This window comes from Microtus pennsylvanicus, chromosome 1 (assembly GCF_037038515.1).
Source record: "Microtus pennsylvanicus isolate mMicPen1 chromosome 1, mMicPen1.hap1, whole genome shotgun sequence".
Lineage (NCBI taxonomy): Eukaryota > Metazoa > Chordata > Mammalia > Rodentia > Cricetidae > Microtus > Microtus pennsylvanicus.
Genome location: NC_134579.1, coordinates 88,305,454 through 88,324,315, shown reverse-complemented (window position 1 = coordinate 88,324,315; position 18,862 = coordinate 88,305,454). Strand labels below are relative to the sequence as shown.

The following is an 18,862-nucleotide window of genomic DNA, read 5'->3' as shown; positions in this document are numbered from 1 at the left end:
TCCTTTGATTCTGAGTGCTCCAGGAGGGGATTATTTCTGTGGACCCCCAGAACCCAAAGTTCTGGAAAAGGGGGAGAGTACATTTTGTTTTATTTAGTCGTTTGCTAATGAAAATTAACTCTGCTTCCACCTGTCTTGTTGCGGAAGTCATGAATGACTGTTTTCTCTGGACCAAGAGAAGCCTAAGTAGTATTCTTGGGACTCATTAACTCCCCTCCCCTCTCTCTCTCTGGTGGCGGGGGTGGGATGTTGTGACGCTGTCTCCTGCTGGTGATGGTGCTTCTTCAGAGACCACAGCAGGCTGACTGACTCTGGATCTCCAGGTTCCCAAATCTGACTTGTTCTATAGATTTCTATCTGCATCATCTCTATCCCCATATTACCAGCACTATGGGATACCATCTTCATCCAGGGCTCCACAACACCCAGGGCTGTCCAATGAGTATTGCTATTTTAATATTGGGTGGCTCATAAGGCTGTCCAGTCCACCACCAAAGGCTGACCTTTTGGAGGGACAAGGGTGACACTGGCTCCTGACCATCACAACTTTCCAACTTGGGCACACACACACACACACACACACACACACACACACACACACACACAGATCTCTGCAGGGCATAGTCCCCAAGTTGGAAGTTGAGTAGGAGAACTCAACTCCCACTGCTAGATGATCACCTGGGACCAAAACCAATGTTTTAATTCCCCCCTCCCAACTTCAGCTTTCATGAGTGTCTCAGAGTGAGACAGTCGCTTCTGCTCACGTGTAAATATCAGGTAAATCAAATGAAGTGGGAAAAGAAAAATCACTATGGAATACAAAACTCCCATTTCAGTGCCTTTTGCATTGCTTGTTCCTGCTTAGCAGGAGAGAATGGGGAGCCAGATGGGAGCTTTCAATTCGCTAAAGCTGTAGTGTCGCGCAGACCGCAAGGCGAATGGAGAATTGAAGCAGCGATCTGGATAAATCCGGGACAAAGCGCTAAACTCTCTAGAATTTTGACATATTTTGGCGACGCGTGTTCATGTGGATGAGTACACAAAGGATGCATTCATTGCTCGTGTGATTGCTTCAGTTCTCCACTTGCTTTGTGTGTGTGAGAGGATTGTCCTTCCAGGCCGGAGCCGCCTCCGGCGAAGGGTGTCCCCTTTGTGGCGCATCCTGCTGGCGTTCGGATCCCCAGCCCCGCAGCGGTTCCACACTAGCGGGACCGGCGCCTAGCAAATCCGCCAGGCGCAAGTGGCAGATCTTCTTCACCTCGCCCAGGGCGGTGCGCAGCTCGGACTCGGGCTGGCAATGCAGCCGGCGGGCTAGCTCCCGGGGCACTGCGGCACTGTCGCTCAGGCGCGCAGCTAGCACGAATGGAAAACCAAAGCGCTTGCGGTACAGCGCATTGAGCTGCTGCAGCCGCAGCCGGTCGTCTGCGTCCAGGCTGATGAGGCCCGCTTGGCTCTGCTCCCGCAGCGACTCGGCGGTGAGCGTGCCCTGCTGCAGATCGCGGCCTGCTAGGTCCGGGTGACAACGTAGGATGCCCTCATGGCCTGCGGAGAGAAGCACAGACACACACCTGCAGAGGGTTACTCCCTGCACTTCAGAAAGCCAAACTGGGTCCCTGGGTAGTGGTGTCCCTCTCCAATAACGGGATGCGGGTCCCTCCGTCCCCCTCCAGGACCCGGGGGCGGGGCGCAAGTCACAGGTTTGGTCTTTCAGAGGGGGGGGGATCCTGGACTGGAGGGGGGCGTGGGAGGGAGAGGGAAGAGAGGGAGGGAGGGAGAGAGAGAGAGAGAGAGAGAGAGAGAGAGAGAGAGAGAGAGAGAGAGAGAGAGAGAGAGAGAGGCTGGGAATTTACGACCTGCTCTGGGAGAGCTGGGAAGCGATAAGAAGTCCTAGCTACTCCTATCTTTTCAAAGTCCTTTGCTCTCAGGGGGGCTTTGATGTTGAAAGGGGGCCGGATGCGAAGGTCTGAAGACTTCCGCCAAAAGTCCTGGAATGGGTTTCATTCTGCCTCAAAGAAGAACAGGCAGGAGCGGAGTGGGTCCAGAGGCTTTGCAAATAAATGCCTAGATTTTGTGACTCTAAGTGTGGGTCTCTGGGATGAAACAGTCAATGAACCTTGCCGGCTAACCGAAAAGAACCCCATTTCATCGAAATCCTTCCGCTCTTGATGAAAGCGGCTTGCCTTTTTATTATTGTTTTGGTTTTTTGTTTATTTGTTTTGTTTCTTTAATTATAATCACCCACTCTGGGGTTGTGTTGTTACTCCTTAGGCTCTGTCTAACTTCAGATCCCAAAAGAGCCCGCGTGGGCGGAAGCTCTCGTTCTTCTAGGCCTCTCGCTTTGGGAAAGTCTGTGGCGTCCGGGGTTCTAATTTAAGGGGACTCCCGGCCATCCTGGCCGGTCGCGTCGTTTAAGCACTGTAAAGAACGCGAATTGAAATTCCCTGGCTAGACAAGATCTCAAATGTGCCCAGAAGGGCGGCCCTCCGTAAAAGAAGGAGAGTGACACCTAATTTACCGATCATGGAGAACTAAAGATAACTCATTTCCCCATACCCTGGCACCTAACGCACAAGCAGTTCATGTTCATAGCAAGTCCAGGAAAACGGAACTATGAGATGCAGCCGCCTTTCTATTCCATCTCCACAAAGCAGGTAGGTGTCTATCTCCCTTTGGCAGTGGGAATAGGTGCGGCTTTGTTGGAAATGGGAACTGATTAAAACACCCTTTAGTAAGTTGTATCTCAATACTCACAGAGAGGAAACCCCCCTTTCAATACGGTGCAGCCTCCCCTTCCCCAAAAGTTTCCCCCACCCTGCCTCCATAACAAGATGGAAAGTAAAGCCGGCAGCAAAGCAAATCCGTGGCCTGTATTCTGTATACGGAACTCCAGGGGATCAGACAATTTCTTCTGGCCTCCTTGGGCACCGCGGCGCACAAAGGAGTGTCATACAGTCACAACCACATAAATAAAAATTAAATCAATTTTAGAAAAGAATATTGAGCAAAGGCTCAGAAAACAAACGCCAGTTCTTCTGCCCAAGGTCACTGAGCTGCGCACCTGCACACAGTTCGCTCTAAGCCCACAGCCCCCTGTAATGACTTGCCTGCTCTCCAGTTCCATTCTCCCCCCCTCCCCGTCATGGGTATCCTAATTCTAGACCACCACGCTCAGGAGTAGTTCTCTCTTCTGCTGTCGAGAGAGCTTTCCGTGTGGTGCGAAAACGTGTGTGTTACATTTCCCACCTGGGAGGTCAGAGGGCTAATGGTTGCCACGCCACTCAGGACAGGTTCTCCCCACATCCATCCAATCCCAGGATGGGCAGACAGCCTTGGCTGCACATTTACGCTACTAAAAGACTGCGCACCCACATCGATCCTCTCTTGTTAGAGTTAAAACAAGCAGCCTCTGGGCCACCTCTCCCAGGAGGATCCAATTGCTTTACTGCGTGTGCTCCCGGGTCAGTTCAAGCAGCCATCGATGCAGTTATTGGTGGGCTTCACGGGAGTGGGAAGTCTCCCCCCTCCCCGCCCCCAGGAACCTGCTGTTGCGCATGCGTGGAGCGGGTGCGGGCTGCCTAGCAGCGCCACCCCCCCCAAACCTTCTTGCCCTTACACCTCACTTCTCACTCCTCCTAGGTTTATCTTCCCCTCTTGAAAGCATCGCCTGAGTTAATGTTTGCCTAGGAGTGAGATGTGTTTGCCACTCTTGCAGAGAAGACAAGAAGGGGGAAGAGAAAAGAGGCCTAGAATAGAGCAGGGCAAAGGGCAGAAGAAAATTACGCTAAATTAGCGGAACCGAAATTTACACACACACACCGCGCGCGCGCGCGCGCCTTTCAGCGACACAGACAAGAAAGAACTGGAATGGTAGCCTACCAGAAGAAATAAAGCTGGCTGGCTTGCCCAGTCACGGTCCCCACCTTAGCTGCTCCAAATCACTGGTCCCTTGGGTACTGCAGAGGCTAGCGCCCATCTGCCTACGGATATACAGCAAGGGCCTCCCTAGTTCCCATCTGCACTGTATCTCCTTCAAGGTACCCACAGCTGAGGCCATTAATCCCCAAAGGAGGCTGGAGACTGGAAGACAGCTCGCATTCCGGAGTCTCCCCTACGTGGGTGGCCCAGTGCGGGCAGTCTCTGGCACCCTCATTTGTTTCATAACATCTCAGGAAACTCAGATTTTCCCAGCTGTGTCACTGGGTGTCAGGACAAGGCGAGGAGCAGGTAGGTATTGCTCACTGGGAACAGAGGGCAACCTCACCATGACTTGCTGCGAGTCCAGAGAAGGGTAGGGCTGACAACAGTACCCTCTGAGCAAGCAGCAACTGCCTAGAAGCCCATTGTGGCCCTCCTGTGCCCCTCTGTCTACACCAGTCATGCGCCCCCCATTCCTGGCACAAGGAATGGTCTTGTGTCATCTAGTAAAGACCAACTCCTTCACCCGTGTTCTTACACACACACACATACACACACACACACACACAGAGTTATTTTAAAAGGAGACCTTTTATTTATTTATTTTTATAGTATGATATTTTAAACTTTATTTAACTTTATTTCATGTGCATTGGTATAACGATGTTAGATTCTCTTGAACTGGAGTTACAGACAGCTGTGAGCTGCCATGTGGGTGCTGGGAATTGAACCCAGGTTCTCCAGAAGAGCAGTCAGTGCTCTTAACCACTGAGCCATCTCACCAGCCCCAAAAGGAGACCTTCTGAAGATATTTATTTTTAAATTTTCGTGTGTGTACACGGGAGTGTGTGCCCAGATGCATGCGCGCTTGCCTGCTGTTGAGGCATCCATCCCCTGGAGCTGGTGATTGGTTGTGAGCTCTGACATGGGTGCTGGGAACGGACAGAACTCAGCTCATCTGCAAGAGCAGCATTTGCTCTTAACCTCTGAGACACAGTGTTCCTTTGGTGACAGTCTCATCTAGCCAAGGCAAGGCCCTTGTTTGCCTGGTCTTCCTCCCAAGTGCTGGAATTACATGAATTACCCACACTGAGTGTGGTTTCTTTGTTTTGAATTGTGTGTGTGTGTGTGACATATATGTGGGTGCCATGCACACACCCAACCGCTTCTCTCTTGTTCCTTCAGTTTCAAGGCAGCCTCTAGGTCCCCTTGCCCCGGGGGCTCCAGTAGCTTTATTGCGCATGCTCTGGGGTCAGTCCACAGCGTTTCCACCTGTGGTTTCTTTGTTTTTAGTTGTATATGTGTATGTGTGCGTGCGCTCGTGTGCGTGCTTGTGTGTCACATACTTGTGGATGCCCTTGCAGGCAAGAGACATCTGATCCCATGGAACTAGATTTCCAGGTGGTTTTTGGTCACTCGAGGTGCTGGGAACTGAACTGGGATCCCATGCAAGGGCCGTAAGTGTTCTTAATCACTGAGCCATCTCTTCAGCTCCTGGTTTTGGTGTCTTGAGAGTTTACTTGTGACTTTCCTTCTCAGATGTCACATCTACAAGTCATGCATGGCTTTCTGCACCCTCCCCATTCCACAGTGGGGAGCCACTGAGAACCATGCTTCCCAAAGGCAGATCTAGAGCCCCCATGGAGCTCCCGGCTCCCCACCACTTTTTTCTTATTTCTCTGGCCTTCTCACTTTCACGTTGTTTACTTCTGCGCTTCTCCATCCAGGTCACTCTATCAAGTCTCTGACCCCTCCCACAAACCAATCTGCCCTCATCAGAGTCCATTACGAACAGCAGTCTAGCCTGAGCCCATGGGCCAGGCCCTGGCATCGTCCCTCCTGCTTCAGGTGCCTGTCCTTGTGTGGCTCAGCCCAGATGTTATCACTAAAAGGAATGGGACTCGCTTCTCCCTTTCTTATTTACAGAGTTAAGTGTTCTTGTCTAGGGGTTTTCTTTTGTTCTGTTAAATTTTTCTTCAGAGACAGGGTTTCTTGTAGTCCAGGCTGGCTTCAGACTCCATATGTGGCTGAGGATAACCTTCCTAAGTCCATCTCCCAAGTGCTGGGCATACAGCCTTTGTGCCTGGATTGTGTTGTGTCCTGGGAACCAAACCCAAGGCTTCCACATCCTAGACAACCTCTCCACCAAGCAACCGAACTCCCTCTCCTGCCCCACCATCCGGTCCATGTTTAAATCTTTATAGTCTCAGGCCAGGGGTCACCCTCAGGTTCCCCTGCTTGTTAAGCACACACTCTGCCCCTGAGCCACACCCCCAGGCAGTCATGTAGTTTTAAGTGCAGTAAGCTCTTTCATGACCCCAAGATCTAGTTTGTCCTTAGCTTCACCATGTTCCCTTTCTCTTATCCAGTAGCACACACAGCATCTTCATTTTAATTCTTATTAGGACCAGAACTAACAAGATTCCATTTTTTTTTTGCTTTTTGTCTTCTGTACCCCAGAAAATTATAGCACCCCACACAGCCACTCAGACAAGGTACTGAGGGGTTATCTTTAGCATTTATTGATTTTGATCTCCCTCTGTCAAACCCACCTACCTAAATCTTGTTGACTTTAGCTCTCTTTCCTGGCCAGCCAGCAGGTCTCACCATCTCCACTACCCCAACCACAGTACAAACAGCTTGTATTGGTATGGCAAAGTTATTGCACGCGGGCACGCACACACGCACGCGCACACACACACACACACACACACACACACACACACACGGTGAAGGGTGCTAGAGACAAAGACAGAGAAGAAAGAGAAGAGAGAAGAGAGAGACACAAATAGATACAAAGAGACAAAGATGGAGAGAAACTGGCAGAGAGAAACTGGAGAGAGAGAGAGAGAGAAAGAGAGAGAGAGAGAGAGAGAGAGAGAGAGAGAGAGAGAGAGACTTATTGCTGTAGGTTTGGGTTGGCACTGGAGCTGGACCCCACAGCCTTAGGTGTGGTTCATTTCCCTAGCCTAGGAGCGCCTGTGGTTTCAACCTCCCTTCCTTTCCTCTACCACAGTTGCCACCTATGCTTAGGACTATGAGAGCTGATAGGTTAGACGTGCTGAATTAGCAGGTGAGGCTTGGTCCCAATAGTAATCCTCTACTGCCATCTAGTGGACACTATACATCATAGTTTAACTTAAAGGAGAGGGCAACCTCTCTACTCTAAAAATCCAGTTTTCTGCCCAAGATAGAAAGTTTTTTCTTTTTCTCTTTCTTTCTTTCTTTGTCCCTCCCTCCCTCCCTCCCTCCCTCCCTCCCTCCCTCCCTCCTTCCCTCCCTTCCTTCTTCCCTTCTTTCCTTCCTTTTAAAAGCTAACCCATGAGGATAGAGAGATGGTCCAGAAGAGCACTGGCTGGTCTTTCAGAGAACCTGGGTTCAATTCCAGAGGACCCAGCACCCACATGGCAGCTAACTTCAAGATCTGACACCCTCACACAAAAGTACATGCAGGCAAAACATCAAATGAGTATTAAACAAAAATAAATTATTTAAAAAGTATAATCCAAACAAACCCTTCTCTAGGAATAACACTGTGTTTCATCCACCCCCACCCCTTATCCCCATGATACTTCATTTTTATCGCTTTGACACAAACTAACTCTTCATCTGTGAAAAGGAAACTTCAATCAAAGAATTACTTCCATGAGATCAGTTTGTGGCCAAGTCTGCAGGGCACTTTCTCTTTCTTTTCTTCTCATTTCTTCTTTGGTTTTTCGAGATGGGGTTTCTCTTTGTAGCCCTGGCTATCCAGGAACTCGCTGTAGACCAGGCTGGTCTCAAATTCGCAGAGATTCACCTGCCTCTGTCTTCTGGGATTAAAGGTTTGCACCACCGCTGCCTGGCTTGTGGGGCATTCTCTTAATTGTTAATTGATGAGGGAGGGTCCAGCCCACTGTGGGTGGTGCCATCCTTAGGCAGCTGGGCTTGAACTGGATTAGGAAGGAATCGGAGAGAACCAGAGACAGCAAGCTCATAAACAGTGTTCCTCCGTGGTCTCTACTTCAGTTTCTGCCTCCAGATTCCTGCCTTGAGCTCCTTGCTCTGAATTCCCTCCCCATGGACTGCGATGTGGAAGTGTAATTCATACAAACCCTTTCGACCCCAAAATTGTTACAGCAACAGAGACATAAAGTAAAGCACTCCCTTTAGGTCATTTCTACCCTTAAACAGAAAAGATTCTATTACCCAATTTGTTCCTTGTTGTCCAAAGGCAAAAGATTGCACAGGGGTGTGAGAACTTGAGTCTCCATCACCCCAGTCAAAAGCCTTGCTTGGCTGGCTATTCCAGTGTTGAAGGCGGGTACAGGCAGATTCTTCCAAGGCTTGCAGGTCATTCTGGCTAAAACAAACTTTGGGTTCAGTGAGAGACCCTGTTCCAAAGGGAAAAAGCCGAGAGAAAGGGGAAGATACCTGAAGTTCTCCTCTATGTGTGCACCCACCCCACGTGTGTGCACACAAACATATACCACACACAGCACATGTGCATGTTTGTGAGAGTGCGCGCGTACACACACACACATACACACATACACACACACACACATACACACACACACGCACACACACACGCACACACACACATACACACATACACACACATACACACACACACGCACACACACACGCATACACACATACACACACATACACACACATACACACATACACACACATACACACACATACACACACACACGCACACACATACACACACACATACACACACATACACACACACATACACACACACACGCACACATACACACACATACACACACATACACACACATACACACACATACACACACATACACACACACATACACACATACACACACATACACACACACACATACACACACACATACACACACACGTACACATACACACACATACACACACACATACACACACACATACACACACATACACACACATACACACACATACACACACACACATACACACATACACACACATACACACACATACACACACACACACGCACACACACACACATACACACACACATACACATACACACACACACACATACACACACATACACACACACATACACACATACACACACATACACACACACATACACACACATACACACACACACGCACACACACATACACACACACATACACACACATACACACACACGCACACACACACACATACACACACACGCACACACACATACACACACATACACACACACATACACACACACGCACACACACGCACACACATACACACACACACACACACACACACACGCACACACCTTTCTAATTTTGTTTTTAGATTATCTAGAAAAATCCTCCAGAAGTCATGAGATTGACTTCTAGTTTGGTCATTTTCTTCAAAAACCTTTAGATTGGGGTCAAGAGATGGCTCCGTGGTTAAGAGCACTGGCTACTCTTGCAGAAGACCTGGGTTCAGTTCCCAGCACCCACATCAGGTGGTTCACAATGGCCCATAACTCCAGTTCTAGGGGCTCTGATACCTACTTCGGGCTCCACAGACACCTGCATTCACGAGGCGCACAGAGATACACTCTGTCACACGCATAGTTACATAAGGAAATTAATTTTAAAAATTATGTTGGATTCATTTTAAAAACGGAGCCTTAAAAGACATTGAGTTACTAGCTGTTGCTGGTTCTCCTTTGAGAGAAACAATGTGGAAGGATTGAATGCAGCTCAGTGAGTACTGGGATTATGGGCTAGGGCCACCAGGCTTCCGTTTGAGATAGACGCACCCTTAGATTTTTGTGTTTGCCTGCATAGTCTGTGCACCACATGTGTTCCTGATGGCCACCGAGGCCAGAAGAGGACATCAGGTTTTCCCATTCAGAGGCATTTGTGACAGCTGTGTGGGTGCTGAGACTCGGTCTCTAGGTCCCTGGGAGAGCAGCCGGTGCTCTTACCTGCTGAGTACTCTAAGTTCTCTTATGAGGACGTCCAGGTGAGGAGGGGAAGTCACTGACCATTGCAGTTGTCCTGAAGGCAGCAGTGTGTGCCTGTCCCTTTGTGAGACCACAGGGTCACCCTCCTGCCTCAAGTCCCCAAGGGCATGTCTGGATTATTCTGGAACCCAAATAGCCCGCGAGCAAGGACTGCATGCCTTTGGCCTCTGTGCCTTTCGGGCACCAATCAGTCTGAACCCCTACTTTCTCTTCTCCCCACCTCATGGCCCCAAATGCTTCAGGGCTTTCTCTCTCCCAGGAACACATCACTTGCTTAAGCGTCTCTTCTTCCCCCAACAGAGCCTTGGATCTGAGTACAAGTACTTTCTTTGTCTGGTCCAAACTGACTTTCTCTTGTGAAGGAGCCAGTTTTGCACTCCCCTTGGAGGTCCCTGAGATATATTCGCTGCCCTCTCTCTTGTACCCAGAGCACTGCCAAGGTGGACCCTGGGTGGCTGAAAGGGGCCAGTCTCAGACTGCCCTTTGGCCTCTAACACATCAAGGCCTTTGCCCGGTTCCTGCTCGTGACCTCCAGGCTCCAATGTTCGCCACGCTGTCTTACCAGACACACTCTTTTTTTTTTTTTTTTATGGAACGCTTCACGAATTTGCATGTCATCCTTGCGCAGGGGTCATGCTAATCTTCTCTGTATCGTTCCTTTTATTTATTTATTTATTTATTTATTTTAGTATATGTGCTGCCGAAGCGAGCACCCGGACACACTCTTGACTCTACTTAGAGCCTAGCACCTTGAAAGGCTGACCCTTCCAACAAAACCAGCTAGATAGCCAGGCGGTGGTGGCGCACGCCTTTAATCCCAGCACTCGGGAGGCAGAGGCAGGCGGATCTCTGTGAGTTCGAGACCAGCCTGGTCTACAAGAGCTAGTCCCAGGACAGGCTCCAAAACCATAGAGAAACCCTGTCTCGAAAAAAACAACAACAACAACAAAAAACCCAGCTAGATAACTGTAAGTATAAGCAACAGGGCTAAACCAATCTAAAATATTTTTCTATACGATATTGGAAATCGCTTTGTGAGCTCAAGGGCCGGAAGTCTTACCTGACCTTGGAAGAGCATCGATAAAATCAAAAAAGTGTTTTTCCAAGTCTTCCAAGCCAGAGAATGGACGCTGGGACCAAACAGCAGCTGCAACCAGAGGACATTTTTCAATGACGTTCCCAAACACATCCACAAATTCACCGAAGCCCATGGAGTTGACCTTCTCCATGTCCATGGCTGAGATTCTGCTCTCCTCCAGTGAGTGGCACCGACTTTTCCTCGCACACTTGTATTTGCTGAACACACAGGCTCGCCTTGTGCAATACCAGCCGAGCTGGGTTAAATGCCCCTGGGAGGAGCCTGTCCAGAATGTTCTTGCAATGCGTAAACACGGGTTTAAGGGTTTCCTTGGTGCTAGGGGGTGTTATATGTGCTGGGGACAGAACCCACACGTGCTAGGCAAGCATTCTACCACTGAGTTTTATTCCACCCAGGCTTAAGGCCATGAACAAGGGAGCAGGGACTTCTGCATAAGGAAAGTTCCTGAGCAAGTTTGGCCATCCTCAGAGCCAGCAGAGGATGTGGAACCCCCTGAAACGGAGTTACAGGTGATTGTGGATCAGCACGTGGGTGCTGGGAATCGAACCTGGGTTGTTCCTGGGAAAGCTTTTCCTGGAAATTCAGGCAGGTCACAGGTCCTCCTACTTGGAAGTTGATTTCTCATCTTTCCTTGCTGTTGCTCTAGAACAATGACTCTCAACCTTCCTAATGCTGCGACCTTTCACTACAGTTTCTCATGCTGTGGCGACCCGCAACCATAGAATGTGTATCATTGCTACTTCATAACTGTAATTTTGCTACTGTTATGAATTGCAGTGGGAATATCTGATATGCAAGGTATCTGATCTGCGACCCCTGTGAAAGGGTCATTTGACCCCAAAGGGGGTTTTGACCCACATGTTGAGAAACCCTGCTCAAGAGGCTAGGTACCGTGTTTTAATCTTTGTTTGTACCCCAAATGCTCAACATATGTGCAACTTTAGTGCATATGAAACAGTGAGGTGTCTCAGGGGGAGTTCTACCTCCTTGTGTGTGTTTTTTTCCTTTTTTTTTATTAAAAATTTTTTTTTTATTTACTTGTTTATTTTTGTTTTATCGAGGCGGGGTTTCACTGTGTAGCCCTGGCTGTCCTGGAACTCTCTCTGTAGACCAGGCTGGCCTCAAACTCGCTGAGATCCGCCTGCCTCTGCCTCCCAAGTGCTGTGATTAAAGGCGTGCGTCCCCACTGTCCGGCCTCCTTTTTATTTTTTAAATTAGGTGTGTTCTATGTGCGAACACAGGTGAGTGTCTGCCTCCAGGTTCCGGCAGTTTCAATTCTTTCAATGAGAACCTCCCTCGGGTTGTTTTGGTTAAGTGCTTCTCCACAGGAGCAGTGAAGCAAACAGATGACAGTGTGGCCGAAGAGTTCAGCTAAGGGATTACCAGGAGAGTCCTTCGCGGAAAAAGGAAAGATTAGGATGGAGTACCAGAGACCGGGGGTGGGGGTGGGGGGTTGGGGGTGGTGAGGATGAGAAGAAGGGGTACAGGAGGCTCTGATCTCAGGGGGACCTCAGTAAATGTTGGATTAGGGGCAGCACAAGAATCTCTCGTTACCGCGAATCCAGAAACGATTGCACCCTGGGTAAATTATCTCCAAAGGCTTTCCTTTCACTCAGTATTTGTCTTTCCAGGAACCAAGGGGCGGTAACTAGTCAGGCCTGGTGTTTGGGACTCCGTTTAGAATCGGTGGTGCTCGGGCGCCATCTGCTGGCACAATCTGGAGGGATCCCCCCCCCCCCCCCGGACGACTCTTAGAGGCTGTTAAGGAGGGTGAGACCTTGCCAGACGCTGGGTCGTTCATTATGCAGGTCTAGACTACCACGTTGTTGATATCAGATGGGTGCTGCTTCGCTGTCCTGCCTAGAAGCAGGTGTCCTGGTCCTTTCTGGCTCTTACATTCTTTCTACAACCACGTTCCTGGTGTCTCCTGGGGCTTGGGTGTAGGAATTGCATTGTTACTCTTGTTACTGCCCAGCTGGGAACCTCTTGTCGTGTACTCAATAAACCTTTCTTTAAAGAAAAAAAAAAAAAAGAAAAAAAAGGAAAGAAAGAAGAGGGATCCCATCAGGGACACAGCTTGACCCAAACTAAAGTGACCAGGGGCATAATCCCAATTTCACTTTCTGTGAAGATACCACAAACCTCTCCCCAACATGGCCAGAAGCATATTTCTTTCTTTTTTTTAAATATTTATTTATTTATTATATATACACTATTCTGTCTGTGTGTATGTCTGCAGGCCAGAAGAGGGCACCAGACCTCATTCCAGATGGTTGTGAGCCACCATGTGGTTGCCGGGAATTGAACTCAGGACCTTTGGAAGAGCAGGCAATGCTCTTAACCACTGAGCCATCTCTCCAGCCCCCAGAAGCATATTTCAATGTTATTAGTTTGAGAATGAACAACCATGGTGACCAAGGACTGTGTTTACACAGGACATCAGCAAAATGAGGAGCGTCAGAAAATATTAAACAGGTAGGACAACCCTTACTTAGAATGGTGGAACTGAATTCTAAATCTGCCGTGATTGGGGTATTTTCGTACATATAATTTACAAAATCCATTTATGCCTCATGTGCACAGCCTGATGGTAGCTCGGTGCAATAATGTGAGCTCCCCGTCACCCAGGGGCCAGGCATGGAATTTTCCGTATGTGACGGCTCATGTTCTGGAGTTCAGATTCTGGGCTTCAGGGTTGGGGATCAGAGATACTCACTGCATAACACGAATACATCTCTGAAGAGCAAGTCTATTGTGCTTTAGAAACAGGATTTCTGGGTTTATTTCATGTCTATGAATATGCCTGAATGTGGGTACACCATGCGCATGTAGCGTCTCTGGAGGCCAGGAGAGGGTGTCAGATCCCTTAGAACTGGGGTTACAGGCGATTGGGAGTTCCCAGGCATGGGTGCTGGGAAGCAAACTCAGGTCCCTGCAGGAGCTATGGACTATTAACTGTCTCTCCAGGCCCAAGATTGTGCTTCTTGAAAGAAATATTTGGTAGTATACATAGACTCTGATATCATTTTTTTATAACAATCACAAACAAGAAACTTCATTTTCTTTCTTTTTTAGTAGAGTGATCAGAATTAATGAAATAGAATATTATAAAACAGTTTCTTTCTTTTTTTTCTCTTTTTAATTGATTTTTATTGAGCTCTACATTTTTCTCTGCTCCCCTCCCTGCCTCTCCCCTCCCCTTGAACCCATCTCCCAAGGTCCCCAGGCTCTCAATTTACTCAGGAGATCTTGTCTTTTTCTTCTTCCCATGTAGATTAGATCCACGTCTGTCTCTTTTAGGGTCCTCATTGTTGAAGAGACTTCATTTTCATAGAAATGAAGTCTTTTGGTGATTTCAACGTTGCACACAAGGAAGCCGACTCGGGGTGGAAATTGAGTGTTTGACTCCACCCACAGAGATGTCATGGACAGAGTGTGCACATATCCTGGGTGGAATCATTTTGAGAGAAGAGAGAAGATTGCTAGAGTCAGCACGCATCTCACGATGAGCATTTCAAGAGGCTTTGCCAAATGCCCGGAGCTCTGCTCTCTCCACCAGTTCCATCAAAACCATGGAAAAATATAAATCGAGGGCTGGAGAGATGGCTCAGAGGTTAAGAGCACTGGCTATACTTCCAAAGGTTTTGAGTTCAATTCCCAGCAACCACATGACGGCTCACAACCATCTATAATGAAATATGGTGCCCTCTTCTGGCCTGCAGGGACATATGCAGGCAGACCACGGTATACTTAACAAATAAATAAATCTTTGAAAAAAAAAATCGATAAAGACCACTGGTAGGTTAACGCAGAGAGAAGGCAAAGCCAGCAAAACCCTCAGCAGTGCCTTGAAGTTGAGAGTGTCTGGGGTCCCACGCTAGGTTCTCAGAGCCAGGTGTGAAGGCCAGGGTGGAGGAGAAGCGGGACAGGCACTAGGGAAGCTGAGGCAGGAGGATCCTGAGTTCAAGGCCAATTTGGGGTACATAATAAAACCTTGCCCCAGCGAGGTGGTGGTGCACACCTTTAATCCCAGCACTTGGGAGGTAGAGACAAGTGAATCTCTAAGTTTGAGGTCAGCTAGCCTGGTCTACAGAGCAAAGGGAGGTCCAAGATCACCAAAGCTGTGACACAGAGAAACCCTGTCTCAAAAAAACCCCAATAATAATAATAATAATCTTGTCTCAAAATAAGATAAATTTTTAAATGAGAAAGGTATTTCTGCACTCATGTCCTCAGCAGCAATTTTAACATCAACTAGAGGCTGAGGCAATCCAAGGTCTGTTGACAGGTCAATGGCCAAATAAAACATGCTATGTGCACATAGTAGAAAATGTAACCCTAAAAGGGAAGAGAATTTCCACACATCTCGACATATGGATGGGTCTTGAGGACACTGTGCTGCATGGAATAAGCCAGACACAAAATGACAAACTCTGAAGGATTCTAACTGTCCCGGGTCAGATTCACCACAGCAGAACACGGAATGGTGCCTTCAAGGGCTTGTGGGTTTGAGGAACCCAAGGTGTTTAACAAACAGAGCTTCAGAAGTTCAAGGTCATCCTTGGTCACACAGTAAATCCGAGTCCAGCCTGGGACACATGAAGTCCTGTCTTAGGACGAAACGAGATCTAAAAGACAGAACCTAGTGGCATCCAGCATTGCTAGGGGTCAAAGCACGCCAAATGTCTAAACCCATGGGTTGAAGGTTGCTCAGTTTCAAGAGATCAATAGCAAATGGGGAGAAAAGGGAATTACAAAGAGCAGAATGGATATGGTCACAGCTGTCCTGAGCCTGCTGGACTCGGGTACCTTTAATAGTCTGATGAAAGGTGGACCTTCTGCCAGACGTGAAAATGCATGCTATTAACCCCAGCATCCCAGGCTTGAGGCCAGCCCGAGCTACATAATTAGTGCAAAGACAAGCCACAACACGGAAGCCTCTCCCAGAATGCACCTGCTCAAGAAAAAAACATGAAAACACACACCGAAGGCCATGAGCTCCGGCTAGGGCCGCCCCTAACCAGTTTGAATAAAGGCTCAAAGACCACCATTTCTATAGTAGAAAGTTTATTTCCATCCATAAAATATATCACTAAACAGATGAAAAAGTTACATATTAGTTTAAAACATAGATTTTAAAAAAATCATATTTAGCTTCTCCTTAGCAAAAATGTTTCTTTTAAATTTTGTCTTGTTTTATGTATTTACAAGAATATACTATATTTTAGATACACGGTTTCCCCCTCAAGACAGCCTGGGAAGGCCTCCCAATATAGGCAGGCTCACCAATAAATCTCACTATTGGCTCTTCCCGTCCACGCGAGGGGTGGGTGGATTTCATAGAAGTCACTTTGGAAACAAGAGTAATGGCAGACAGCATCTAGAGAAAAGTCCGGCAAAGCAGCAGCCGGTAGGGCGCTTCCTCTGAGGCGAGGCTAGTCTTGGCTCTGCGATCTACAGCCTGTCTAGGGTGGCGGGAGACGAAGCCCCCTCACTAACTTCTTTCTCTATGAATCTTCCCCTAGGCCTGTGGCGACGGCGGCTTGGAGCCTTCCTCTCTGCTGACAGACCGCCTGTTTTGATAGATGGAAGGATGTTCTGGAACGTCGCCCCCCATGTTCTGGTACATCTGGAAAAGGGAAGAGAGCAAGGGTGACCTGTGTCCCAGAAAACAAAGGACTTAACGCTCACTTTTATACAGATCATTTAAAATTGTGGATGTAGGGGCTGGAGAGATGGCTCAGCGGTTTAGAGCACTGGCTGCTCTTGCAGAGGACCTGAGTTCAATTCCCACCACCCACGTGGTGGCTCACAACTGTCTATAACTCCAGCTCCGGGGGGAATCAACACTCTTTCCTGTTTTTTGAGGTTCCCCCAAATATACTAATACACATGAATAAAAAATAAATCTTAAAAAAACAAAATTATGAATTTGGATAGTCTCAGCTTCTAAAAGTTTTATTTACTTTTATTTAAGCACAATGAGTGTGTGCCTGCTTGTTGGTGTGTGCACCACATGAGTACCGGGCCTGCAGAGGCCAGAAGAGGGTGTTGGATCCCTGGAACTGGAGTTATAGGTGATTGTGAGCCACAACGTAGGTACTAGGAAGGGAACCCTGGTCCTCTGCACAAGCAACAAGTGTTCTTGACCCCTGAACTGTCTCTCTAGCACCTCCCACCAGCTTTATATTTTTATTTTCTTAAATAACAGCCACTCATTTTAATGAAAAGTAGGAAAGGGGCAGATGCTTTATAGAACTATAATCCTGACCCCACAAGGTGTCCACATTAAAGTGTCAAGTAGTAAACACTACACGAAATGGAAGTGGTGGAGGCAGGATCTGAACCTGGGCTTTGAGAGTTCAAGGCCCCATCCTTGGCTCACAACTGGAACAGCTCTCTCTATGGCTGGCAGTGCCAAGGAGGAACAGTTAGTGAGGAAACCCCAAGATCCTGTTGCTAGAGAATCAGCTGGCTTTGCAAGCCATTTTACAGATGGGAACACTGAGGCCACAGAAGGGTCTCACCATCATCAGTGAGGAGTAGGCAGTAGAGCTGGAATGGGGCCTCACAGCATCGGGTCAGAGCCCTCCCCAGCTCCCACAGCCACCCTGACCCAGCTGGGAGGAGCCCATGTTCATGCTTCATGTTGAGTTAGAGAAGGCCAGTGGCTTTTGGAGCAATTGGGTTTCATTTAGCAGTCTAGTACTTGGCACTGGACCCTTAAGAGCTCCCACATCCCTGAGACAGGGTTTCTCTGTGCAGCCTCGGCTGTCCTTGAACTCACAGAGATCCACCTGCCTCTGCTTCCTGCCTGAGTGCTGGGATTAGAAGCATGTACCACGACACCTGATTCCTAAGAACTTTAAACTAAGAGCCAGTTGGATGAAATCACAGTGGTTATGTCTCCCCCTCCTCCCCCAAGTCCCGTGTGGTCGTCCCCTCCCCCACAACCACATTAAGAAACAGGTCTTAGCTGGACTGTGGTGGTGGCAGATGCTTTTAATCCCAGCACTCAGGAGGCAGAGGCAGGCGGATCTCTGACTTTGAGGCCAGCCTGCTCTACAGAGTGAGTTCCAGGACAGCCAGGGCTGTTACGCAGACAAACTCTGTCTCTCCAAAAACAAAAACAAAGGAACAAAAGAAGTAGGTCTTCCTCCACACAGCTGTGAAAGAGTAATCGGGATAAACGGAAAACTGAGGTGAGAAAGACTGCCTGCCACAACTGGATCCGAGGAGACGGCGCCCAAGCTTTCTCTCACACACCTCCTTCTTGGGGATGGCTATCATCAAGCCCGCATCTCTACATACCGCTTCCTCTGCTTCTGCCAGCTGACAGCCCCAAAACGAAGTCAGATGAGGGAAGGATGGCCGCTTCCTTGAATCAAAAGCCCAGCAGGATTGCATTACAAAGTATCTGTGAAGCAAGACAGCAAAGGCCGCGTTGAGAAGGGGTGAATGGACTCAAACGAACTGTCATCCGTAGTCCACACGCAGGGGCAGCGTCCGGTCCGCAGCGTGGGGACAGCTTGTGCAGGACGCCCTGGCTTTGCGGAAACCAAGTATCAGAATTTGTAACACCAGAGGCGGAGTCAAACCTTCAAACTACGCCAGCATTGGTCGCTGCGTGAGGCGGAGTCAAACCCGCAGATGTTTCAAACAAAGGAATTAAGCCCCAGAGTACTGCCCCCTAGGACAGCAAAGTTAACTGAAGCGAAAGATGAAGTTTTTCTCTGCTTGTCTTGCTTGTTTGTTTACGGCCTACTGCCTCACGCCTCATCTCCGGAGTGCTGGGATGATAGGCAAGTGATCCCTCGCCATTCCTGCTTTGTTTTCCTCCTCCTCCTCTCTCTCTTAAAATTGTT

At 48.5% G+C, this 18,862-nt stretch overlaps 2 protein-coding genes and 1 pseudogene across 3 annotated transcripts in view; all 3 read right to left on the bottom strand.

Moving 5' to 3' along the window:
* Positions 1–825: 825 nt before the first annotated feature.
* On the bottom strand, positions 826–11,171 carry Urad (ureidoimidazoline (2-oxo-4-hydroxy-4-carboxy-5-) decarboxylase). Its single transcript, XM_075956734.1, has 2 exons — positions 10,959–11,171; positions 826–1,542 (listed from the first exon to the last, which is right to left on the bottom strand). The coding sequence occupies exons 1-2, from the start codon at positions 11,131–11,133 to the stop codon at positions 1,073–1,075; spliced, it is 645 nt and encodes a 214-aa protein (XP_075812849.1). The 5' UTR covers positions 11,134–11,171; the 3' UTR covers positions 826–1,072.
* On the bottom strand, positions 10,482–10,577 carry LOC142842775 (U6 spliceosomal RNA; annotated as a pseudogene).
* A 4,879-nt stretch (positions 11,172–16,050) lies between the features above and the next one.
* Flt3 (fms related receptor tyrosine kinase 3) overlaps positions 16,051–18,862 on the bottom strand; it is a 94,415-nt gene continuing 91,603 nt past the window's right edge. For both annotated transcript variants that reach the window (XM_075972030.1, XM_075972022.1), the window contains exons 23-24: positions 18,309–18,414; positions 16,051–16,626 (exon numbers count right to left, since the gene is read on the bottom strand). In XM_075972030.1, coding sequence (XP_075828145.1) covers positions 16,519–16,626; positions 18,309–18,414 — 214 coding nt within the window. In that variant the 3' untranslated portion in view covers positions 16,051–16,518. The remainder of the gene's footprint in view (positions 16,627–18,308; positions 18,415–18,862) is intronic.

Bases quoted from the DNA above. Each gene is read 5' to 3' on its own strand.
- Urad (XM_075956734.1), bottom strand. From the start codon at position 11,133: ATGGACATGGAGAAGGTCAACTCCATGGGCTTCGGTGAATTTGTGGAT. The intron at 1,543-10,958 runs GTAAGACTTCCG...TTCTCTCCGCAG, and splicing joins CGATGCTCTTCCAAGGTCAG to GCCATGAGGGCATCCTACGT.